General features: G+C 50.8%; 6 protein-coding genes across 6 annotated transcripts; 4 read left to right on the top strand and 2 right to left on the bottom strand.

Annotated features, from left to right (window-relative positions):
• Nucleotides 1-359: 359 nt before the first annotated feature.
• Nucleotides 360-4,848, bottom strand: TRUGW13939_03484 (uncharacterized protein; the record flags this gene model as incomplete). The annotated part of the gene is made up of 10 exons (XM_035486668.1): nt 360-1,167; nt 1,229-1,679; nt 1,738-1,942; nt 1,997-2,896; nt 2,947-3,744; nt 3,802-4,234; nt 4,286-4,350; nt 4,410-4,439; nt 4,504-4,638; nt 4,699-4,848. The coding sequence occupies 10 exons, from the start codon at nt 4,846-4,848 to the stop codon at nt 360-362; spliced, it is 3,975 nt and encodes a 1,324-aa protein (XP_035342561.1).
• Nucleotides 4,849-5,558: 710 nt separating this feature from the next.
• TRUGW13939_03483 (uncharacterized protein) lies at nt 5,559-6,842 on the bottom strand (the record flags this gene model as incomplete). The annotated part of the gene is made up of 1 exon (XM_035486667.1): nt 5,559-6,842. One exon carries the CDS (start codon nt 6,840-6,842, stop codon nt 5,559-5,561), a length of 1,284 nt encoding a protein of 427 aa, XP_035342560.1.
• A 727-nt stretch (nt 6,843-7,569) lies between these two features.
• TRUGW13939_03482 (uncharacterized protein) lies at nt 7,570-8,983 on the top strand (the record flags this gene model as incomplete). The annotated part of the gene is made up of 2 exons (XM_035486666.1): nt 7,570-7,580; nt 7,681-8,983. The coding sequence occupies 2 exons, from the start codon at nt 7,570-7,572 to the stop codon at nt 8,981-8,983; spliced, it is 1,314 nt and encodes a 437-aa protein (XP_035342559.1).
• A 620-nt stretch (nt 8,984-9,603) lies between these two features.
• TRUGW13939_03481 (uncharacterized protein) lies at nt 9,604-13,931 on the top strand (the record flags this gene model as incomplete). Its single annotated transcript, XM_035486665.1, has 6 exons — nt 9,604-9,643; nt 9,723-10,366; nt 10,539-10,563; nt 11,095-11,142; nt 11,282-11,439; nt 11,499-13,931. The coding sequence occupies 6 exons, from the start codon at nt 9,604-9,606 to the stop codon at nt 13,929-13,931; spliced, it is 3,348 nt and encodes a 1,115-aa protein (XP_035342558.1).
• A 1,421-nt stretch (nt 13,932-15,352) lies between these two features.
• TRUGW13939_03480 (uncharacterized protein) lies at nt 15,353-16,120 on the top strand (the record flags this gene model as incomplete). The annotated part of the gene is made up of 1 exon (XM_035486664.1): nt 15,353-16,120. One exon carries the CDS (start codon nt 15,353-15,355, stop codon nt 16,118-16,120), a length of 768 nt encoding a protein of 255 aa, XP_035342557.1.
• A 1,631-nt stretch (nt 16,121-17,751) lies between these two features.
• On the top strand, nt 17,752-20,603 carry TRUGW13939_03479 (uncharacterized protein; the record flags this gene model as incomplete). Its single annotated transcript, XM_035486663.1, has 4 exons — nt 17,752-17,895; nt 17,953-18,084; nt 18,155-18,632; nt 18,691-20,603. 4 exons carry the CDS (start codon nt 17,752-17,754, stop codon nt 20,601-20,603), a joined length of 2,667 nt encoding a protein of 888 aa, XP_035342556.1.
• Between the last annotated feature and the right edge of the window lie 45 nt (nt 20,604-20,648).

Raw genomic sequence — 20,648 nt, 5'->3', positions numbered from 1 at the left:
ACGAACCGCGGAATGAACACGGCTGCATGTGCTTTATATAAGCCGTTTATTATTTATTTTTATCATTTATTTTTCTTCAATATGTTTGAAAGCGACAATGTCATTAGCGTAATCCAGTCGTGATAGGCCATCAGCTTAAAGGATATCTCTCTGTTATCAAGAAACGACACCATCGTGTACAGTAGAAACCAAGTCCCATATGTTCCATTACGCCTTTTTCATGCACATCAATCATTAACCTAGTATATCCCCCCAACTTTACAGTTGTGCAAGTCAAACATCAAGGTAAGTTTAAATATAGAAGAAGAAGGAAAGAAAGAAAAAGGAAAGGAAAGGAAGATAAACAAATAAAACCAGTTTCATGCCCAGTCGAGATCACTGTTCGTTTGTCGCCGTCGGCGAGAATTGATGGCTGACGGTGGGCGGCCGGTAGAGCTAGGAGACCTTGTGTCTTCGGACTGCAAAGATCCAATAAAGGACAGGCGACTAGCACGAGGTACGCGCGTTCGGACAGCTCCAGAGACACCGGTTTCCCCAGACGCTGTAACCGAACCACTGCTATCCCGAGTGCCCGGCCGTAGATGAGGACCAAGACCGTTACGTGGGTGTCGCGGAGCCTCACGAGCGTCAAAAAACCCCTTGGGCTGCCCGGCTCGCATTTGAGGCGTCGTGGGACGAGACATGTTCGTCACCAGCTGAGACATGGCGGAGCTACTCGTTCGTCTCATTACCGGTCGTCTCTTTGCACTGGTAAGGCTGTCTATACCATCACTAGAGTTGAGAAGCTTGCCGGCCATGTCTCTGACGAGAATGGCGGGATCGTTCTCAAGCTCCCTGATTGCATCTAGTAGACCGCAGCGAGCAAGAAGATCTCCTTGCTCTTCTGTACAATCGCAGATACTAGAAAGAATACGCAGCAAGTTCAAGCGCACGGCTGCCTTGTTGTGATGAAGCTTTTGGCGAACCCGGGTGAAAAGATCTGGTCGAGCAAACGTAGATGCTACTGGAGGGCTGAGTCGCAATAGTTTTTGTAGGGGTTCTAGCAGGTTCTCAAAAGCATTGGCTTTCGAGACGGTCAAGCATTTCACGATCGAGTCGGTAAAGGACATGCCGTCAGCTCGACTCTCCAGCAAGTGTTCCTCAACCTTGGCAGTCTCTTCTTGAAGCCTGCAGAGTGTTTGTTAGCTATCAAAGGCTCGATATATGACGAGGAAAAAAAAACACTTACCATGCAAATATAGCATCCAAAGCCGTGACTTGCCAATAAGGGTCAGAAAGCAGCGAAATGTAAAAAGGCAAGCCCTTATTGCGCCAAAGCTCGCGACGCCCTACTTTCCCTGAATGGGCCATATCACATAATATGGGAAGAGCAAATTCTTTCAAGGGGCGTTCCGTCTTTACAATCTTCTGCAGAAGAGGTATAATACCATTTAGCGCCGCATCTTCTTGTCGTGGCTTACTGAGGCGGCACATGTTGTATATGGTATTCAGTATCTGGTTCGACACCTCTCGGAAATGGGGCTGTTTCATGGTAGAACGCAAGATTTCTGTCAAAACGTCTATCGCATTCGAGTTCTGGAGGGAGTCTAGCGTCGTCGATAACATGGATAGATTTTTGATGAATTTTAACATGGTAATCTGATGTATTGGCGTCATCCTTCTTAGTTCCTTCAGAACTCCTGTTTTATATGGTAAGCCAACTTTGTTTTGTGATAAAAACCCCATTGCGGTACTTACGGTGCAGTACTGTCCTTTCAGCCACCATCTCCTTGACATGATTTTCTGCCTGCGAAAATAAGAGAAAAATGTTGGCTATACGGCCTTCACTGATTTTTGCCAATTCCTCATCTTCTTCCAGGACCCTGCTCAGAACAAGTGATAATGGGTCTAGCACCGAGTTCCGAGAAAGGATTCTGCAAAAGTCATTCTTCGGAGTGGAACCCTGTAATAATTAGTCCGAGTACTTTCAGTAATACGAAGGGAAAAAAGAACCTACTTGAAGTTCAAAAACACTCCAGATCCCGTTCACGCCAATCAGAACAAGCTCACGCTCGTCTTCATAGTCGTCTTCCAAGAAATCGACGAGCACGTTCAGACCGCCAGCGCTGACAAACATTTGCAACGTAAGAGTCGAGGACTGATACATTTGTTGTACAAAAGCTGCAGCTTCGAGTCGGATCTCACGTGGGTACTTCTTCGAGGCGAAGTCGTTGATAATTGGTATGCCACCCACAAAACATAGGTTTTCCTGAATCTCATAGTCATTATAAATGATCGAGTTGAGGATTTTTAGCAGATTATATATGATGTCTCGACGGCGACACCCTTCAAGAATTTCCAGCATAGGAAGCATTCCGTGCGCTCCAATAATGATGGCCTTTGTTTCTGGTAGGTCACAGAAGATCGAAAGCAGCTGCTCCGATATGTCGGCAAGTACGTCGTCGTCCTGTGACGTTTTCAAGGAGCTTACAAGCCCTTCAACCTGATTGCGTAGCCGGGCGTACTTGTCACGAGCAATGTTTGCCTCTAGATCCATTTCGTCGAACCCTTCTTCCAACTGAGCAAAAGGGTCATCTTCATCGTCTTGATCTCCTAACCACGAATTGTTTGACAGCTTGGAGTGCAGCATCAGCGTACTTCGGTCTGAGCCATGTTCACTCGCTGGTTTCGCAAAAGATCCTTCTTCATTGCCAAATATATCCGAAAAATCTTCATCGTGTTCGTCCTCGGCAAACTTTTGTATTTCAATAGAGGAGCGGCTACGTTTGATAGATCCTCGGGCCCGTAAGCCTGACTGGGAGCCCTTTTTGTTCTCGTCCGACTTGGTACTCCGGACAGATTCTTTCTTGTTCGACGAGGCCTGCAAGCCTGCCTGGAAGGCGTTGTCATCTACTTCCTGTAGCAGCGTCAGAAACCTATTAAAATAGATGCAGAATGTATACATACTGGGAGCACGCCTAGTTTACGTTCTAGAACATCATCATTTGCAACAATCAAGTCGGAGTAATCTTCATCCGCGCTTTCACTGTAGAAAGCTGCAGGACGCGTCTGACGCACTGGTTTTGAAGAAGACAAGTCCGCCCTACCAAAGATCTGAACGCTTGGAAGAGAAGGGAGGGCGCTCTTGCTCGGCTTATGGCGTGTGCGTAGTCTATGTACCGATTTATCCTCATCTACTGGTTTTCGTGGTAGTGGCCTGATTGTTTCTAATTGGTCTGAATCTGCACTATCACCTTCCAAGGAGCTGTCTGCATCACGGATAGTAGTTCCGTCGAGTGAAGCAAATGACTTCAGCCGGTCCGATGAAAGTAGGCCACCGAGATGATCATGTGGCCGTAGGTGAGGCAGATGGAGGGCATGAGGAGATATTGCCGAGTCAAAGTCGTCGTCCCAGTTATCCTCGGGATCTGGAGAGCGAAATCTATCAGGTGCTGGTTTTCCAGCTCCAGCGGCTGTCGCATGTTTCGCCTGTAATCCTGTATGGGTTGGGTCAAGGCGTGAGTGGCTGGGGGTATTTTGGTCGGTGCGAATTGGCTTTCTTATTGTCGTGGAATCCGGTGAGCGGAGAGCCTCATTCCATTCTTGAACGCTCTTAACGGCTTCTTCGTACTCTGTAGGTTTCTTGGGGACGACTGATCCTGACCGATGGGCATTGACGACCCATGGATGTTTGAGAAGCTTTCGAGCCGAGACTCGAAGATTCGGGTCTTTCTGGAAGCATTGCATTAAGAAGTCTTTCACGGCCTACCAAAGGTTAGAGAAAATAACCACGAGACAGAGAAGAATTAATGTCAAACGTACAGGTGACGCTCCCTGAGGCAATGGAGGGTGATCGTCGTTTACTATGCGGAAGAGAGCTGGCATCGGCTGAAATTTGTGATATGGAGGCTTTCCATCCAGCAATTCAATCACTGTACAGCCAAGGCTCCAGATATCTGACGCGGTGGTGGCGCCTGAAAGCTCGATAACTTCCGGTGCCATCCAGTACGGAGTGCCAACGACGCTCGACTCGTGGAGACCCGTTGTACGACTAGCCACGCCAAAGTCCGCCAGTTTGACCAGGCCTTGTTTGGTGGTGAGGATGTTTGCGCCTTTGATATCTCGGTGAATGACACCCTGGTCGTGAAGATATAGAAGCCCCTGCAGAACTTGAGACATGTACAGCGCGACAAGGTTCTCAGGGAAACGGCCAAAGTTTTTCGCGATGGTGTGCAATGATCCATTTTCACAATATCTAGTTCAATAAGCATTCACGCAAGTGGGATATGATTTGCTGGTCACATACTCCAGAATGATATTGAGTGTGTCTGGTGTCTTCACGAAGCCGTGATACTTGACGATATTTGGATGCTACGGATTGGTCAGCTCCGTTGCATAGAAAGAAAAAAAAAGGCTGTCAAGTATCCCACATCTAGTGCTTTAAGGAGGTCGATTTCAAGCTGCGAGAGAATTAATGCGTCAGCTGGAAAGACCCACAGGTAACATTTATGATAGCATACGCACCATGATAACCCGCAACTCGCTTTTTGGAAGGTCGACTAATTTGACCTGTTTCACTGCCACCGTTTCTCCGGTATTCCAGTTGAGAGCTCGATATACCGATCCAAAGGCACCTTTGCCCAGGCAATCGCCGAGTTGCTTCAAAAGTATTAGCATGCTTGCCCCGCATAAAACCAACGACAGAGGTGCTGCACGTACAAAATCCTTCAAATCGGAAACATCTTGTGATAGAGACTTGGACGACGTCCTGTCGTCTCTTTTTGTAGGGCTTGTTCCTGACCTCGCCAGCCGTGCCTTGACTGGGGATGCTGGGGTCCGATCCCCGCCGTCATTGGAGCGGCTGACCATTTCCTCTGTGTGTTTTTTTTTTTCTTGCTCACGACCGATCTAACCAGACGCCGGTAGAATTATGCTGAGTTAGATGGAGGGTCTCGTGAGAGACCCGACCCGGTGTAGTCTTCTGATGAACAGCGGTGCCGGAGAGGGGATCAAGCGTGCGCGGGGATGCGAGCCGCATAGCAGGTTGCAAAAGATTCGTTTCAGGACGTTTTCCACCAGGAGGCCCGTAAATTATTCATGCGACACGAAGAGCCGATTGCCCGTGTAAATTGAAACGGTCGGAAGAGTTAGACTGCGAGTACGACGCTCGATCGTTGTTGTTGTCTGGATAATTGGGCGAGAACTGAGGCCCGAGGCTCCTATTGAGGATTCGGTTCATGACATTTCGGCGCAGCCTATATTACTACACGAGCGACGACGACGAGTTAGCCTTTGTTTTGCCAGTAGTGGCATAGAAAGCCCAGATACTCACCGTCTGTTGATCCACGTTCGGGAAATAATTTGGTTCGGGAGCAGCGACGAACAGAAATGAAATGCGGTGGTTGTGTCTCCGCACGGCTGGCATGACGCAGCCAAGGTACAGCAAGCAACCTTAAACCACAACAGGCCAGCCCTACCAGGGTCTCGCAGTTTGGGCCCATGCCATGTTATTTTGAGGTTTAGGAGGGGGTTGCTGGTAGCATGGTCATTTTTATTAATGTTTGTTTGCAAATTCTAAATTACTCTACATTGCGTCGATCTATAGTTACTGTGCTATTCGTCTGCTGCTTCCCACGGAGGAGCCGAAAAATGTCAGAGACCAGGTACAAGCTGCCCGCAATCACCAGGGGCCCTTCATTGGCAGATCCGGATGCCCAGGTTATTGCACCAGGGATATCTGAGCCAAAAGATTCAACGCTGGAAACGCCTGGCATCGTCCTGATCTCGGAAGCTAGAGAGTCTGTGTCGGTGGCTTTCACCCATGGCATGCCTTCGACCGGCCCAAACGCAACAACTGCGACGCTGTCACCAGGGCGGATCAAAGGTTCCAAAATCTCGGGCCAAAGCTTGCCGTGGGAGATAGAGATGACCCAGGTGACGCATTGGTCGTTCTGGCGCAATTTCCGGTCGACAAACTGGCCAAGAACGCCTGATGACTGACCATTGTGTGCTCCGTCAAGGAGGATCGGATTCGTTCGAGATACGAGTGGCTCAAGACTAAGGAATTGTAAACGGCCCGGCCACTGTATCTCTGATAGCACTGGTACCAGCTCGTCCACACTTCTCTTTAGTTGGATGTGCTCAGCAGCCTTTTGTAATGCTAGTGTCGCACAGGCAATGTTTGTCTTCTGATGGGGCTCCAGGTCAAGGTCCCGAAATAATGAGGCTAAATTGGGGAACTTTTGAGTTGCCACGTCAGAGGACGCCGTAGTGGCATCGATTCCCAGATCTTGAATTCGAGCCTGGAGCACTTGGAGCACTTGAGGCTCATTGGTTCCGTCAATGACACAGGGGACACCGCTCTTGAGAATGCCCGCCTTTTCGTTTGCAATTGCTTGAATCGAATTGCCGAGAAATGTTTCGTGGTCACGGCCAATCTTGGCAATCACGGAAACAAGAACATTTGTAAGGATGTTTGTGGCATCCAAGCGGCCTCCCATGCCCACCTCGACGACGCCCACCTCAACATGCTGCTGGTGGAAAATCTCAAAGGCGGTTGCAGTAAGAAGCTCAAACTCGGATGCACCCAGGCCCAGGGACTGATCTCGCTTTTTGACTTGCTCTTCGACTTGCCGGAAAAGGGACTCCTCCACCACCTTCTCGTTTATGGTGATGCAGTCCCAGCGGTCAATCAAATGAGGGGAGGTAAACCGACCGCAGCTCACCCCCGCAGCAGCCAGCAAACCAGAGACGTAGGAGGTGATGGAACCCTTGCCATTGGTGCCAGCGACATGGATAGCTTTCCAGGAAAAGGTCGACTGCTGGACGAGACGAGAGATGCGAGAGAGGCCGAGTTCGATCATTCCTTCCTTAGTATTGTACTGTTCGATGCGTCGAGGTCAAGGGCGGGAGAGAGTAGCGGGCATTTGTGTCGGCATCGTTCGGGGCCTAGTTGTGAGGACAGGACTCGGTCAGAATAAAGGAATTGTATAAGAAATAAAAAACAGTGGAATCTCACCAGATTGCCGACTAGAGTGACTCACCACGCACGGCTGGCATGACTTCGGTCTATGATGAAGCCAAGAGATTATTCTCGGGCTGCGGGCAAGTCCCTTTATCAGGGTTTGCTGCCTGGCCGATCAGGCAGCAAGGCACGTGATCCGGCATTGAATTTAGAGATCTTTCAAGGCAGAAAGACTTGTGCTCGCAGAAACCCGGTGAATGTGAACGTGAATACGTGAGTTTATCGTTTTTTGCTGCAAAACACCTTCGACAAAAGATATATTTTCCCCTCCTCCCCCACGCTGTCTGTTTTTGAGCCGCCTCTGGTTGGCCGCTCACCTGTCAGCGCCTGGTCGGACTTTTTTAGGGGGTCAACTGGCTCCAGCCACCCCCGTCGATCGTTGCAAAACCGACTCGACCTGCCGCGGTCGCTTTCTCCCCTCTCCTCTTCCCTTCCTTTCCCGTCTCTCTTCCTGTCGTTTCGCCGGGGCTGGCTGTGCATTTTTGTTATATGTTGAGTCGCGTCGTATCTTGCGTGGGTTATCTGCAGGGGTGATTGTCCAATATTTCTATCTCCATCCCATCGCGATGGGGCTTCCGTAAGTTGACCCGAGCCGCGACCGCGCGCGCGCGGCTTGTCGCGCCGCCAACCAGGCGCCTTATCAATATCGCGATATGTTGACAGCTAACGCCATGTAGGATGTACCGTGAGCCCTCGCCGGCTGCGCCCAAGTGTGCCCTCAAGAACGACCCCTCTGCGCATGCGCGCTCGTCTATTCGCCGTCGAGGAGCAGTGCGACAGGTATTCCCGCGCGCCGCTGGAAGCAGTGGTGGTGGTCCTCCACGCCCATCTCTGCCTCGCGCTACCTTTCATGAGGATGCCCGGCACAACGACCAGGCTCAGGCTCAGCGCCAGAACCAGTCGCCAGACGACCTTGCCCTTCTGGATGCTGCACGCAACGGCCCACTAGTGAGTGATTATGCCCGGCGCGATGCCGGCTCTCGACTCTTGCGGGACGCTTTGAGGCATGGCCAGCCAGGCCGCCGCCTTCGAATACCGCGAGAATCATCCTTGCGATTCGAAATCCCAAGCCCGCCATGGTCTATGAACGATTTTTTGAGCCGCGCGTCGTCGGGCGACGATGCAAACGCTCCACAGAATTCGGATGGCCTCCCGTTCACTCCTAGATTTGCACCCGCCTTTGCCTTTCGCCGCGAGAGTTCGGGTCAGGGTCAGCCACAGAGCGACGCCTACCAATACTTACGACCCGATGGCTCTGTCGAAGAGAGGACGAGAGAGACTAGAGCACGCCCTTCCCGCCCGAGAAGCCGCCGTGAGGAGGTTGACCAGCAACGCTCAGCCATCGATGGCCTAGGAGATCGACTACGCAGTACGAGCCCGGATGACGAACGGGACGATGCCTGGGAGACTCTGCTCACCACTATCACACCAGATGCTAGTCTTCCTAGCACAGATTCTTCCTTCACCTCTGCTGCAGCCTTGTCGGCAAACCCCACTCGAGCTCCTGGCTCGCCTCGGTCGGCTCCGTCTCAGCCAGCATCACAAGGGCCCTCAGCTACAGTGCATATGATTCTAGAGCCGTACCCGGAATTTCTGAACCCGTGCGATTTCCCGGACTATACGACTGGATCAGACACAGAGCCCGAGGCTGACTTTGATTTGCGGGCTTCTGAATCGCGCAATCGCCACCGCCGCAGGTCTCTTTTGTTTGGGGTCGGGTCTACTCAAGATAGCCAGCCGCCGATTCCAAGACTGTCACGGACATCGACACTTCCATCTATATCCTCGTTGCTCTCCGACCCATCTTCAGACGTGGACATGAATGCCATCCTCGATCGTTTGCTTCACAGAGAAGATGTTCCTGACGAGTGGTGGGCAGCGGCCGGGCTGTCTCGCACCATTGGCCGAAGACTTGAGCTTGGCAACGACTCGTCCAACCTCACAAACGACACTTCTGCTCGAGGGGCGGATGAAACATAGGAATGGAGACCTTTGTTCGAATTCTTCCTTTTCTTTTTCTCTTCTTTTGTGATATCTCCTGGTGAGACTGGATATGAATTAAATGGTTTGATTTTGGAAGCATGGGGTGACCTCCCGGATGGCGTTTAGGCTGTGTCGTTTTGTTTTTGGTTCGATTTGGAAGGCAAGAAGGGGATATTAAAGAGTCAATGTCATTGGTTTTCCTGTTTCGACTGGGGTCGGGGGTTTATATCAGCCCAACAAAAATATCAGGATTTGGAAAGAGGTTCTTATTGTGTACCATTGTCTAGGCGCGCTATTCTTACGTGGACATATTCTACCCGCCATAGTGCTTTATCAATTGATTTTAATTTTTGTCTATGGAATTGTAATAACCGTGCTGCACTTGGAATAATCGGCTTTGTAGGTACGTAGTATAAAATGATATAAGCCTGTCCCACCGGCCCCGCCGCGTTCGCTCCGACTTCCCCGCAGGATAACAACGACGTCACGAGGAAAACAGAACTTGTCCACGTCCAACGTTCTTGTCTCTGCAAAAGCAGGTTACTAGTGCATGGACAACTGAACACCGAAGCCTACCGATTTAAAGCTGTGTAGATTGATCACGCCGGGAGTGCATAATGGAGGCGCAAGTGGACAGGCTCGTTCAAAAGACATGGAGTATGTATTTATGTCGTCCGAGCTCTTGATCATCTGAACAGGGTCAGTTTCTAGGGGCTAATGATAAACTCTATTATAGCAAAGTTTCAGTCTACGCCTGCAACATCCCGGCTCATGATTGCCATCAGTGGTATCCCTGGATCCGGTAAAACGTCATTGGCAGGAATCATGGCGCAGAGAATCAACGAGCTCTACGCGCGGCAATCTCCAGACGCACCACCTGCTGCCATTTTTGTCCCCATGGATGGATACCATCTGACAAGGGCACAGCTTGCAGCAATGCCCGACCCGGCGTTCGCGGCTGCGCGACGAGGGGCTGCATTCACATTTGACCCGGAGAAATTCCTGCGGTTAGTGAGGAGATTACGAGAGCCGTTGCTGGACACCGTCTCAACGCCGACTATTTATGCGCCGAGCTTTGATCATGCGGTCAAGGACCCAGTCGAGGACGATATACCCATCCCGGCGACGTCCCGGGTGATTTTCTTCGAAGGGAACTATCTGAGTCTGGACAAGGAGCCCTGGAACACGGCGGCACGGCTTATGGATGAGCTCTGGTTTGTCGAGGTTGATTTTGAGACGGCACGCCGCCGTTTGATCAAGCGGCATGTTGAGGCGGGCATTGCAAAGGACGCGGACGAAGCCGATAAGCGCGCGAGGGAGAATGATTTGGTCAATGGCAGGGAGATTGTCGAGAATCGGATGCCCGTGCAAGAGATTATTGTGAGCAGAGAAGATTCGGCGTGGGGGAGGTGAATACGAAGCACTGGAGACACGCGAGTTGCAGTCCAGGTGAAGCTAGGGTGAAGCCAGGGGGAGGCGAATTCCTTAATGAACGGATTATACGCTTAGCGTTTTGTTGTGCACAGTAACTAATGGCGTTCTTCTAAACCAGTGCTATTTGATAGACTTATACTACTGTAAGAGTAAATAATTTGTCCCTTGCGGCCTGATATACCAAGCATCACCGTAGTTACAGTCTATAGACCACGAACCGCCACACAAGCTTAAAAAAGGGAACTGACTAGCGAGATAAGATCGATCACCGGAATAACTCCCAGAGTGTTGCCTAGATAGTTAATACTCGATTATTCAGCCCTGCTTAGAAATCGAGCGTCGGTGCACGTGACCGGCTCGTCGCGCTAGGCCCGGCTCGGCAACGATTAAAAGCGGCCGGCCACAAAACACGAAAATCGCGTCTCCCTGAGCGACGCGTGTCTGCCTGTGCTGCAGGAACAAATACCACGCCTGCCCCTCCGATCTGCTCCCGGTCTTGCTTCACCATCTGTTTGCAAGGGCTTTTCCAAGTCTCGCTTCCTGCTCTGCTTTTTATAATATCTTGTGATCTTTTTTGCCTGGTAACAATTACGCCATTGCCACTGCACACACGTACAAAAAGAAAAGAATTCGAAGCAGGTTTTCGCTGTCTTTTTTTTTTGTCTTTCCTGAAGCAGATCACCACACGTACAATACCGTCGACATGTATGTCTTTAAGAGAGGTCAGTTTGATTCCATTGTGTCTTCATCCAGTCTCCATCGTCCCTTTCCCCGCCCTCGTCGACTCGGATTTCTTATGTCTTTGGCAGCCTTGGTTGTTTACTGCTACGCGTCACGGTGACCCGTGCTAACAAGTCCCAGATGGCCGCAAGGAACGCGTGCAATTCGATAAGATCACAGCTCGTGTGTCAAGACTGTGTTACGGACTCGATCCCGACCATGTCGATGCCGCTGCCATCACCCAAAAGGTCATCTCTGGTGTCTACCAGGGTGTCACGACCGTGGAGCTAGACAACCTGGTAAGTTCCGAATGTCTCGAGTTTTCAGGCTTGAAGGTTGCTAATGAATAAATGTACAGGCTGCCGAAACTGCCGCGTACATGACGGTCACACACCCCGACTACGCCGTCCTTGCCGCTCGTATTGCCGTTTCCAACCTCCACAAGCAGACGAAAAAGCAATTCTCGGCTGTGATCGAGGACCTGTACCACTACGTCAACCCCAAGAACAACAAGCCGGCTCCCATGATCTCAAAAGATATATATGAAATCGTGATGAAGCACGCAGAAGAGTTCAACTCGACCATCGTCTACGACCGTGATTTCAACTACCAATACTTTGGTTTCAAGACTCTTGAGCGCTCATACCTGCTCCGCATCAACGGCAAGGTTGCCGAGCGTCCTCAGCACATGATTATGCGTGTGGCTGTCGGCATTCACGGTGATAACATTGAGAAAGTGACAGAGACTTACAACCTCATGTCTCAGAAATACTTTACTCATGCCTCGCCCACTTTGTTCAATGCTGGTACCCCCCAGCCCCAGCTCGCATCTTGCTTCCTTGTAGACATGAAGGACGACAGTATCGATGGTATCTACGATACCCTGAAGACCTGTGCTATGATCTCCAAGACTGCAGGCGGTATTGGTCTGAACGTCCACCGCATCCGTTCCACTGGTTCCTACATTGGTGGAACTAACGGTACCTCCAACGGCCTTGTTCCTATGCTCCGCGTGTTCAACAACACTGCCAGGTACGTCGACCAAGGAGGTAACAAGCGCCCTGGTGCCTTTGCCATCTACCTCGAGCCATGGCACTCGGACGTTTTTGAATTCTTGGACCTCCGCAAGAACCACGGCAAGGAAGAGGTTCGTGCTCGTGATCTCTTCTACGCGCTGTGGACCCCCGATCTCTTCATGCGCCGTGTGGAGGCCAACCAAGACTGGACCTTGTTCTGCCCCAACGAAGCCCCTGATCTGGCCGATGTGTATGGCGAAGAGTTTGATGCTCTTTACGAAAAATACGAGAGAGAGGGCCGCGGTCGTCGCACCGTCAAAGCCCAGAAGCTTTGGTACGCGATCCTTGAGGCTCAGACCGAGACTGGAAACCCTTTCATGCTGTACAAGGATGCTTGCAACAAGAAGAGCAACCAGAAGAACCTCGGAACCATTCGCAGCTCTAACCTTTGCACTGAGATTATTGAATACTGTGCTCCCGACGAGGTTGCTGTGTGCAACTTGGCATCTCTTGCTCTTCCCACATTTGTCGATGCCAGCCGTGGCGAGTATGACTTTGGCAAACTGCACGAAGTTGTTCAGGTTCTTGTTCGCAACCTGAACAAGATCATCGATATCAACCACTACCCCGTGCCAGAGGCCAAGAAGAGTAACATGCGCCACCGCCCTATTGCTGTCGGTGTCAATGGTCTGGCGGATGCTTTCCTTGCTCTGCGTCTTCCTTTCGACTCGCCAGAGGCCAAACATCTCAACATCCAGATCTTTGAAACGATCTATCACGGTGCTTTGACCGCATCTATTGAGCTTTCCAAGAAACACGGCACATACGAGACGTACGAAGGATCACCCGTCTCTCAGGGTATTTTGCAGTATGACATGTGGGATCGTACTCCCACTGATCTCTGGGATTGGGACTCGTTGAAGGCCGAAATTGCGCAGCACGGTGTCCGTAACAGTCTTCTTGTTGCTCCTATGCCTACTGCCAGCACCAGTCAGATCCTGGGCTTCAACGAGTGTTTCGAGCCTTACACCTCGAACATTTACTCTCGCCGTGTCTTGGCCGGAGAGTTCCAAGTTGTCAACCCATGGCTTTTGAAGGATCTCGTCGACCTTGGACTGTGGTCTGACAACATGAAGAACCGTATCATCGCCGATGGCGGCTCGATCCAGAACGTCCCCAACATCCCCGCAGACATTAAGGCACTTTACAAGACCGTGTGGGAAATCTCGCAGCGCAACATTCTCCAGATGGCCGCTGATCGCGGAGCCTACATTGACCAGTCGCAGTCACTCAACATTCACATGAAGGAGCCGACCATGGGTAAGATCACCAGTATGCACTTTGCGGGCTGGAAGATGGGTCTCAAGACGGGCATGTACTATTTGCGTACCATGGCAGCCTCTGCGCCTATTCAGTTTACCGTTGATCAGGAGCAGCTCAAGGTTGCTGACACCAACGTGGCGCGGGCTAATGGCTCGCTCAAGAAGCGCGCACAGGGCTCTGGCTTGGGCAACTCATACTCTGCGGTTCCTCGTCCTATGTATGATCAGAAGCATGCATCCCCCCTTGCCAATGGCAATGGGATCCCTGAGCCGGTCCAGCCGGTTTCTGTTCCTCACAGCAACGGCGTCGCTCCCAAGGCTGAAGAAGCAGAGGAGTCTGGCCCTGAGGAGATTACGGAGGGAAACGGCGAGTCTGAGCAAGACATTTACGCGCAAAAGGTGCTCCAGTGCAGCATTGAAAACAAGGAGGAGTGTGTGATGTGCAGCGGCTAATTATTCCCCCCCTCTGGTCTAGTTTTTTTTTTTTTGGCTGGGTATCTGACATTCCTCGTTTCCTTTGTACTTATGCATGAACTTTAATGCCCCAATAACTTGTATGTTAAATTGTTTGTTTTAGTTATGTCTGTCTGTTGTGTGATATATTGGTGTCTTGTCATGGTTTGTTGTATTTATATGATAATCAATTGAAAATATTAAAATCCGCCAGAGCACGTCATAAGTATGGGATTAAAGTTGGGACTTAAGGTGGCATCGCCATTGACTTGGCCGGCGGATATTCTTTGAATCATACCCTGTGTACCTCCGAAAGGGATGTCTAAATTGTGGTTGACCAGGTATTGTTTCCTTCATCTCCGGATATGGCAACTATTCTTTCATGTGGCTGTGTGACCGATTATTGTTATCGAGATTGGATAAGCTTAATAGGAGGTATGCATCCATCCCAAGTGACACCATCGTGTTTTCAAGAGATAGGCTGGTGAAACAGTCTGTTTGTAGACTCTCTGTCGTACAGACTGTTGTTGCTGTTGTAAGATTAGATTTTTGTTTGGATTTAATGTCGGGGTGTATATAGCAGGGGCCATGCATTTTGTCCGTGTACCGGTAACAAAGTGTACCAGACTACCAGTAACAAAGTCAACTCGGCGATCGACAAACGCACATTGAGAAATCGGAAACAAAAAGTGAAAAAAAAAGTTCCATGGGCCGATCTGTTTCAGCCTTTCGTTCCAGGCCTCTTAGGCCGTCAAAGTGTGGGCGAATTAGAGTTTTGAGAAACGCCTCGGCCGGTGCTGAGTGGCAGTGCCCCTGGCAATTGTCTTGTAAGACTAACTAATCCTGGTCGGTTCCTGCATGGCCAGCTGGACCGGACTCTGTTGGGGCATCCTGAGCTGGCGTGTGTTGTTGCAGTTGGGCATGACGCATCACTCTGCTGTATGTGCTGGACTGGCTTGACAATGACAGAGTAGACAATAATACTAAGGAGTAATAAAGAATAAAGACCGGAGAGTGGAGACGGAAAACTCTTGCACGCCATGTTATTGGCTCGCTGGGAAATGGGCCCTTCTCCACCGCCCCACCGCGCGGCAGCCAATGGCAGCGCCGGTCTCGGCTCTTATTTTGCTGTCTAGACTTTGGGCGGGATTTTAAATTCCCCTGGCTTAAAACCTGCGTCCTTTCTTTCCTTCTCTCTTACTCACGCCCATCACCAGTCACTCTCTCGACACACACACCCTCTTTTTTTTATTTGACCTGCTGTGCAGATTTGCTCTTTCTTTTCCGCAAACTCTGTCGCCTGTCTCTTTGAATCGCTCGGTCGATTCTGATTGCACTCACTCTATATCCTCTATATATCAGCATATAGTCACTCCAGTCAACGCGACTACCACATCCAACTCTCTACATCATCCATCACAATGGCCATCTTCAAGACTTTCGCCCTCGCCGCTCTCCTGGCCACGCTCACTTCGGCTGCCCCCGTGCAGCAGCAGAAGCGCGCGCTCGTCTACGAGACCGTGACCCATATCGACGTGACCACCATCGACACCACCGTCACCGTCTTCCGCAGCGAGGCCACGTCCGCTGTCAAGGGCAACCAGGGCGTTACCCAGGTCGCGGCCGTGACTACTACTACTGCTCCTAAACCATCGGCGCCATCTCCAACCACCACTACGTTGGTCCCTGAGACTACCACCAGTGCTCCTCCTCCTCCTTCGCCTCCTGCTCCGGAGACTACCACCACCACTACTGCGCCCCCCCCACCGGACACGACCACTGCGGCTCCCCCCCCTCCTGTGACGACCACTGCGGCTCCTCCTGCGCCCCCAAGCACGACCACCTCTGCCCCCGAGCCGACCGGCACTGGTTCTGGTTCTGGTTCTCCCGCAACTGGCGATGGTACCTTCTACCAAACAGCCACCTCGTTGAGCGCCCCCAGCTACTGTGACACCGCCAACGACGGCTCCTCGGAGAACGTGGTCGCACTGTCTGCCGCTATCATGACCCAGGAGCTGTGCGGTAAATCGATTACTGTCACCGGCGCCGGCGGCAAGACGGTCACCGGAACTGTTGTGGACAGATGCGCCGGCTGCTCGGCAGGCTCAGTCGATATGTCGGAGCACATGTTTACCGCGTTAGCCAGCGTGGATGCCGGTCGTATCCCGATTTCGTGGGTTTATAACTAGGGTGTTTTTTTTTCTTCTTCTTTTCTTTTCGTTCATATATATTTCTCAATTGCTATCTTTCCACCAAATATATATGACAGCCATTTTTTTTATAGAACTTTCTTGGATCGTCAAACATGTCCTGACAAAGATGACGCATGTTTGTTTTTTGTACTTATTGGCATTTTTGGTTCACGACAATTTTGAATTTACCGTGACAGAGTCGCGTGCAATGCAGTCTGCACTCCTGGAGAGGCACCAACGCATTCAACGTCTTGATTGACACGGGAAAATTATTTGTTTCGGTTGTAAAGTATATTACAATATACAATGAATGAATGAACGGATGAATCTATGAGTGAATACTGAATTGCAGAATGCCTTGATCGAGTAACTATACTACTCGTAATAGTCTGGTTGTCTATTGGATGCCTGACAACTGCCGGCCTGTCGATCACAGGTTACGATCCTCATGGCATCATGCTCTACAAAATTTCAATACTGGCGGAAGCGACAACGCATCGGGCTCGACACACGTCAGTAAAACGCAGACCAACGTTGTTCGCTGTTTGATTCTGGATAACTGTACAACTACACACTTCACACCGGTCGCTCTACGGAGTACTCCGTCTGCAGAGTCCAGACAGGAGGCCAATCCCTGCAGCACAGCAGTGGCTGTGTGAAACTAGACTAGGCGCTAAAGGGGACTATTGCTTTGCAGCGGCCGGCTTGGTGGTGTGTGCGTCTAGCTCTGTCTCTCTTATGTCCATTATTGTCGAGCAATTATGCGAGAAATATACGGAGTACGAATAAGTATGTACTTCTTTCTCGCATAATGTGGAGTACTCCATAATCAGACGGAGAAGTGTCTAAGATACATAGGTCACGTGCAACCGCCGGCAGTTGCCGAGTTTGCGGTCAGTGCTGCTCCCGCTTCCCATTGGCTGAGGTCGATCTCAAGTGGGGCCTGACGTCACGACATGCACAGATCAGCTCATACTGCTCTGTATTATTCTGTACTCTGCCTATTGTATATATATATGTGTGTGTATATGTATATAAAATAAACCATTATTACACGTAGAAATGTATAGCCACATTCATCATACCATCGGAATGCGCAGTCCCCGCCAACCCGGGGCGCTGGTTCCGGCTCTGCGCTGTGATAGGCCTGCAGGCTAAATTGCATACTTGCTTGAGAATTAAACATTAAACTCTCCAGATCGCAAATATGCGCTAGGATGAGATGGAATGTGTTTAATTTAATTTATTTGTTTTATATCTTATACGTTCCTTGTCAATTTAATTCTTCAAATCTGGTAGAGACAAAAATTACTGGCGCTCAGACGTGGGGATTGTATGGTTCGGCGCGTCATCCCCACAATTCCGTGTGGCAGACAGCCGACTTTTCTTTTCTTTTCCTCCCTCTCTCCTCTTTTCTCTCGTACATGTTACTTCATCACCGCTATTCCTGCACCTGCACCTGCACCTGCATTGTGTCTGCATCGTATCATAGCTACCGGCAACCGCCTACCTCCCACCAAGAACTGGCGACGATGGAGCTTCCGCCCGCAACACTGGCGCCACAGGATTTCCGGACTTCGTGCGGGGAAACATAAAGAACCTCATCTCGTCTCTTTTCAATAACCATCATGGACAACCGCCAAACGCCAACGCTCATTGTTACCATAGTCTTTTTCGTCCTTGCTTCGGTCTTTGTCGCGCTTCGCTTTGTGTCGCGCTTGGGTGTTGTGCACAAAGTCGCTGCGCATGACTATTTGATGCTTTTGGCTTGGGTAGGCCTCCTCCATTTCATGTCACTAGTGATCTATTTGGCTCACTTTTCTAATAAGGTAATTGACTTTGGCTTCGTCTTTGCAATCTGCTACGGAACTACCAAGGGCTTGGGTCTACACCAGACCGATGTCTCGTCCTCGAATAATGTCGCCTTGAACACGGCCGAATATGTTGCCAACGTGCTTTACGTGAGTATTGATACTTGAAAAAAAAAAAGCAGAAGAAGAAGAAGAAGAAGAAAAATACTGATAGCAGTAGAACCCCGCGTTAATGACGCTCAAAATGTCCATCCTGATTTTCTTCCTCTCCCTATCCAAAACTGACAAGATCTTCCGCTGGTCCATCTACGCCACCATTTTCGTCGTCAATGCCGCCGGCGTTGCCTTGACTATGGTCAATATCTTCCAGTGTAGGCCCGTCAGCGCTGCAATCTGGCCGCATAAAATGGGCACAGCGACTTGCACTGATATTGTCACTATATATCTTTCGTCCGCGCCTGTCAATCTGATTACCGACGTCGCTATCTTTTTGTTGCCGGTGCCGATCCTGACTAAATTGCGCTTGCCGCGGAAGCAGAAGATTATTCTGATTGTAACCTTTAGCTTTGGAGTTTTCACTGCTGTTGTCGATGTCATCCGGGTCGCGTACCTGCAGAGCGCGGCAACATCGCGTGTCCAGATGATACACACGGCGGAATCAGCTGGTCTTACGTCGAAATTGGGGCAGGATTTTTCCTGTAAGAAACCTTTGTTTTTTTTTTTTCTCCTGTGGTTTGCTATGTACTGACTTTCCAGGGTACGGCGCGTTCGCATTTATGTGGTCTGCGGTCGAAGTCAATACTGGCATCATGTGCGCTTGCGTACCCGGGCTGAAGCCGCTCGCTGCCCGTATTTTGCCCAGGTTGATAAAAGGCTCCACGGATACCTCGCCCCAGCAAGCCTCATACAGCGCGTACCCTACCAGCGCAAACCGGTCTAATCGTCGTGCCTCTCTAGAACCTCGTCAACGCCAGAGTCCAAGTCTACATCCTGGATCCGGACACAATGGAACATCTATCCACCCGCCGCCAACGGCAGCGAGCCCCGAGGAAATGATGGACATGTCCGACTTTCTCGCTCGTTCTGGACCTAGCGACGATATGGAAAGCAGCACGGTAGAAGAAAGCTATGGGCCGATGAACGTGTCGCGGTTTTTCGATTTTGTGAATGTGAAAAAACCCAAGAGTATGCTTGCCATGAACAACAAAGAATCGATCCCTCCGGTAGCATTGACGACAATCCTGTTTTTCATGTGGGGACTAGGCTATGGGTTCTTAGACGTCCTGAACGACCAGTTCCAAACGATCGACCACCTGAATTCCTGGGCGTATCTCGGCTTGCATGCAGCATACTACGGCGGCTATCTTGTCTCGCCGCTGACCATTGGCCGGGTATTACTACGCCGATGGGGGTTCAAAGTCACGTTTATCACGGGACTGCTCATCTACGCGTGCGGCACTCTGATATTCTGGCCATCTGCCGTCTTGACGTCGTTTACCGCGTTCATCATTTCCAATTTCATTGTCGGCTGTGGCTTCGGCGTGCTCGAGACCGCGGCAAACCCGTTCATCGCACTGTGCGGACCGCTCGAGAATGCAGAAATCCGGCTAAACTTCTCCCAAGCCATCCAAGCCACGGCCAGCGTGGTCTCGGCCGTGCTGGCCAAAAAGGCCCTGTTTCATTCGGTCCAGGACGCGGCAAGCCTAGTCAGAGTGCAGTGGACGTACTTGGCCATTGCGCTCTTTGATTTGTTGCTGGCCGTTGCTTTTTACTACCTGCCTGTACCTGAAGCATCCGACGAAGACCTACGCGCGCTCTCGGACCGGCGGAGAGAAACAAACTCGGTGCGCGTGATTGGCATTCCGGTGATTTGGATGACGTTTGGCCTGGCCGTGTTCTCGCAGTTTTGCTATGTCGGTGGGCAAGAGGCCTTCATCACCAGTCTGGCCTCGTACATTCAGGCGCAAACCCCGCAGTCGAGGCTTAGCACGTATGATTACACGCTTATCGGCCGCAGTCTGTTTGCCGTGGGCAGGTTCCTCGCAGCGTTTGCGCAGTGGTTCCTCAAACCACGCTGGATTTTACTCGTATTGTACCTCGGCCTGATCGTGCTCTCGGTACTGTGCATGAACCTATCCGGTTTAGCCGGAGTCATCCTCGCTTTGTTTATATTTCTCTTCGAAAGCGGCGTGTTCAGCACCATCTTCGCCATGTCGCTGCGCGGCATGGGCGCCCACACCAAAACCGCCTCAGCAATCATGGCCACTACTATTGGCGCCGGCACCATCTTCCCTTTTCCGCAGCGCGCTGCTGTTAACACGCACGGTAGCACGCCGTATTCGTTTGCTGTGATTGTCGCACTGTTCTCGGCGGGCGCGCTGTTTCCGCTCTATCTCTCTTTTGTGCCTGCGGCGAAGAAGCAGGTTGATCCCGTTCCGAATGAGTATTTGCGTCGGCATCGTCGTCGGAGCCACCATTGCCGACGCAAGAACAGGACTGAAAATGGTGGTGACCCACCTCTGCCTAAAGAAGAGCATTACTCGCTCGGTGGTGTGTGGTCAAGGCCGCGCAGTTTGGTAGAGGAGCCGCCGTCGTCGTCGGAACCGCCGCCAATACCGGAGATGACCATGACGAGTGGGCATGATTTTGCTCGAACAGGAAGTACATAGTATAATACGTTTTGTTTTTTGTTTTTTGTTTTGTTTTGTGATACC

The sequence above is a fragment of the Talaromyces rugulosus genome, chromosome II (genome assembly GCF_013368755.1).
Source record: "Talaromyces rugulosus chromosome II, complete sequence".
Taxonomy (NCBI): Eukaryota; Fungi; Ascomycota; class Eurotiomycetes; order Eurotiales; family Trichocomaceae; genus Talaromyces; species Talaromyces rugulosus.
This window is presented reverse-complemented; position numbering and strand designations above follow the sequence as displayed.